Genomic DNA, 4,073 nt, shown 5'->3' with positions numbered 1-4,073 from the left:
GGGAGATGGGCGGGGGTGTGAGGAAGACAGACGAGTCTGCGAGCCACTTCAGGGGCTCCGCGATGCTGCGACCTCTGGACCCTCCCTTCCTCATGTGCCCAGAGATGCATTGCCTCCTCACACCCTCAGCTCACAGGCGTCCAGAGAGACGCCACCCTGGAGGGTCATGGGCGTTGTGTTCACGGGACGCCTGCAGGAGGCGCTGTTCGCATCCGGAGGTGTGACAGGCCCCGCGGGGCGTGCGCAGGAGCCCCAGAGGCCCACCCAGGAGTGTCAGCTGCCTCCCAGGAAGGGGAGAGGGCCGGAGGAAGGGGCAGTATCAGGCAGGTTTAACTTCAGATCCCTTTGCATTCCCCTTCCCCAGGTCTTGGCTGGAGGGCAGACTGAGTTTAGAGAAAGGGATCCACAATTAAAGCAAAGCATGAAGAGGCCCTGGCCTGAAACCTGCATTGACACGTATTTTGCTTTGCTTTTATTTTGCCCAGGCTCCCTGACCTCCTGCCCAGATGTCCTGCCAGCAGAACCAGCAGCAGTACCAGCCTCCGTCCAAGTGCCCTGCAAAGAGCCCAGCACAGTGTCTGCCTCCAGCTTCCTCTGGCTGTGCCCCAAGCTCTGGGGGCTGTGGCCCCAGCTCCGAGGGTGGCTGCTGCCTGAGTCACCACAGATGCCGCAGGTCCCACTGTTGCCGGCACCAGAGCTCCAACTCCTGTGACAGGGGAAGTGGTCAGCAAGGCGGGGGCTCCAGCTGTGGTCACAGTTCTGGGGGCTGCTGCTGACCTGAGCCACGAGATTAAGTGAAAATATTTGAGAAAAGAAAGTGCCAAAATGACTGGAACCAGCCCTAGCCTGGTGCTTCTTTGCTCCTGTCCCCTCTTTCCTACTGAGATGTTCCTTCATAAGTTTCAAGTACTCCCCCAGGGGGTTTATCCTGCTGGTCTCAGTGTTTCCCCTCCTTTAATATCCCTGTGTTGTGAAGAATAAAGCTATGTTTTCTCATTGCACCCTCTGTCCAGTGCATTTTGCCCTACGGGGGCTGCCCCACATTGGGTACATAGGCCTATCTTAGGAACAGACACAAGTGGGTCATACACCCCTCAACTCACAAAATCCTTTTAGTGGGGTTGTACATTAGTATGGGAATGAGGTGAGCAGTCTGTCACAAGGTCAAGGACAGAAGCATGAGTTGGGAATAAACACAGAGCTCTGGAAAGCAAAGGGAATTAGCTTACTGGGCCCATTCAGATCCTTCAGAAAACACTTTGGTAGCTCAGCCCTAGGCATGGCAGAGAAGAGGAGAGGCTCCAGACGGGAGCAGGTCCTTGGTCCTCTGGTTCCTCCAACTCTGATACTGTGTAGTCTTCATGACCCAGGACCACAGCAGCCCCCAGAGCTGTGGCAGCAACTGGAGCCTCCAGAATGATCTGGTGGGCCTGTCAGTGGGATCTGTGGGCCCATGGTGACTCTGGTAGCAGCTTCCTGCAGAGCTGGAACCACAACAGAAATAGACTGGCAGCAAACAACCGAAAGGATACTTGAGGGTTAGGCACTTGGGAGGGGGCTGACAGAGCTGTTAGTTTTTCCTTTCAGGACATCTCAGCTAAGTGACTCCTGGAAGAAATGAAAAAGTAAATCATTGTTTTCTTTCTTTCTATCTATCTATCTCCCTTTGTCCCTCACCATCTTTCTCAGACCCTGACCCAATGACCTTAAGCTCACAGTTTTGCTAACCTAAGGGCAGCAGGGAAACAGGGCCTTGGGGCATGGATGAATTGGCTCAGGGTGTTTGCTGATCAAGGTATTCTCTCTTCCTACTTTGATTTAGAATCAGAAAAAAGTTAGATGGGACATGGAGAGTGATGATGGTGATGGGTTCTACTCCAAGTAACAGCTCTTCAAAATCTAACCCTTCAGTAGGAAATTCAACAACTATTCAGTAGGTGCCGAGATGTTTTCTGATAGAAGGGAAACAGGAAGTCCCTATAACACCCAAATATCTGGCCTTGATTATCAGGACTGTTGAAAACTAATTGTCCATATTATTTTATTCATTAATTAATTCATTCAAACAACAGGAGATGAGGACACAGTTCAGATATATGTTGACACAAAGGACTCAGAAATGTGTAAAATATGATTCTCATCCTTGAGATGCTGACTGACAAGTCAGCAATCCATGTATGAGCTGGAATGATATGGACTATTACGTAAGTGTGTGGGAAATCCATGGGACTTATCCTTTGGATGGTAACTCCCGGTTTCCTTGACAAGAGTGAAGTGTTCAGACATTGTCACTAGTATCATTTGTGGGTATTAGGTGAGGTTTCTGGCCTGCAAAATGACCTGTGATGGTCCTGTGGTGGCCTAGCTAAAGTGACTAAGAAGAACTAATGGGACCCAAGAGCCAGGAGTCCCTGGTCAGAAGGTTTCCTGGCAGAGGGAAGAAATGAAGCTGCCCTTCGAGAGAAGCTGGATCTGAAAGGGAAGCAAGCTAAGATAATGGGAGGCAGAATAGTGTGCAGACCAAGAATATGAGCACTGGAGTCAGACTCCATTGCCTCCCTCTTTTAAATACCGGGAGAAACCTAGAGGTGTATAGGGAAAAACAAACCAAAAAAATAAAGGCAAAATGAACCAGAAATGCTGGAATTAAAAGCAGAGACACCAATTAGCAGTCTAGATCTTTGATATGACAGACTTGCAAATCTAGCAGTCTAGATCTGTGACGTGACAGACATTGCTTCAGCATTTACTTGACTGCACTGTTGATCAAAGAGACAGGAATGGTTCAGACACAGGGAAGCTCATATCACATTGGGCAGAAAACTTTAGGAAAACGGAGGGATTGAATGATAATTGATGGGAGGAGTAATAAAGTGATTGATAATAGTGGTAATTAAGTTTATTTCACCACTGTTTCTGCTGAATATAAATAACAGCTGTTTAATATTTTCCCATTGCATTTAATTTTTTTTTTTTTTAGGTGGAGTCTTACTCTGTCTCCAGGGCTGGAGTGCAGTGGCCCAATCTCTGTTGACTGCAACCTCCCAGGTTCAACTGATTCTCCTGCCTCAGCCTCCTGAGTAGCTGGAACTACAGGAACGAGCCACCATGCCTGGTTAATTTTTGTATTTTTAGTAGAGATGGGGTTTCACCATGTTGGCCATGAATTAGATAATTATTTGGCGTATGTAAATAACTTTGATATCTTTTGGTAAGACATCATTATTGCAGCAATAGTTCTGAACATTTTGGTTCCATAAAGGTTATAGGAGCGGCCACCCTCTTCAAAGCTTGAATATGTTACAACCATGACCAAAATATGAGTCTTTTCAAAACACTGTGGGAACATTAATTTTATACTAGGGCTTCAGCAATACATAGAGTGAACTGACAAGAGGGTGAGGATTTGGCTAATATCTATTTGTGGTGGTTTTAAGGCATGGTTCAAAGTTTTTTGACATTCCTTTCATTGAGAAGTTAGGCCTATGTCCACTTACCTTGAATCTAAGCAGGCTTGTGACTCCTTTAACCAAATAAATATGGTTGAAATATGCTATGTGACTTCAAAGGCTGGGTCACAAAAGGTCATGCAGATTCCATCTGGTCCTCTTAGGAGGCTGTCTCTGGGGAAGCCAGTTACCATGTAAAAAGTCTGGCTATTCTAAGACCATCATGCAAGAGAGGCCAGATGTAGGTCCTCCAGGTGACAACCCCTGAAGAGGTCCCAGTTGGCATCCAGCATCAAGAGCCAACAATCTGAGTGAGCCTTCTCGGATGTCCAGCCCAATCAGCCCTCAGGTGACCACAGCTCCAATCAATATCTGATGACAAATGCATGAAATGAGAATTGCCCCGCTGAGTCTTTTCTGAATTTCTGACCCATAAAATTGTGAGAAAACCAAGATGGCTGTCATTCCACATCACTCAGTGTGTTGCTTCACATCACTAAGTTTTGGGGTGATTTGTTACGTAACAATAGGACATCCACTGATTTTCTGCCATCAGCAACTTACCTTCTTCCTTCTAAAGTTGTTGGCTCTGCTGAGGTGCCAAAAGTCACTAGATAGCTTTCT

General features: G+C 47.1%; 1 protein-coding gene across 1 annotated transcript; it reads left to right on the top strand.

The window, feature by feature from the left end:
• Nucleotides 1-506: 506 nt before the first annotated feature.
• On the top strand, nt 507-776 carry LCE3A (late cornified envelope 3A). The gene has a single exon (XM_023214164.2). It carries the CDS (start codon nt 507-509, stop codon nt 774-776), a length of 270 nt encoding a protein of 89 aa, XP_023069932.2.
• The last annotated feature ends 3,297 nt before the right edge of the window (nt 777-4,073 follow it).

This window comes from Piliocolobus tephrosceles, chromosome 1 (genome assembly GCF_002776525.5).
Source record: "Piliocolobus tephrosceles isolate RC106 chromosome 1, ASM277652v3, whole genome shotgun sequence".
Classification (NCBI taxonomy): Eukaryota; Metazoa; Chordata; class Mammalia; order Primates; family Cercopithecidae; genus Piliocolobus; species Piliocolobus tephrosceles.
The sequence above is the reverse complement of the archived record's forward strand: the minus strand, read 5'-3'. Positions and strand labels throughout refer to the sequence as shown.

Coding starts and splice junctions, on each gene's coding strand:
- LCE3A (XM_023214164.2), top strand. CDS start 507: ATGTCCTGCCAGCAGAACCAGCAGCAGTACCAGCCTCCGTCCAAGTGC.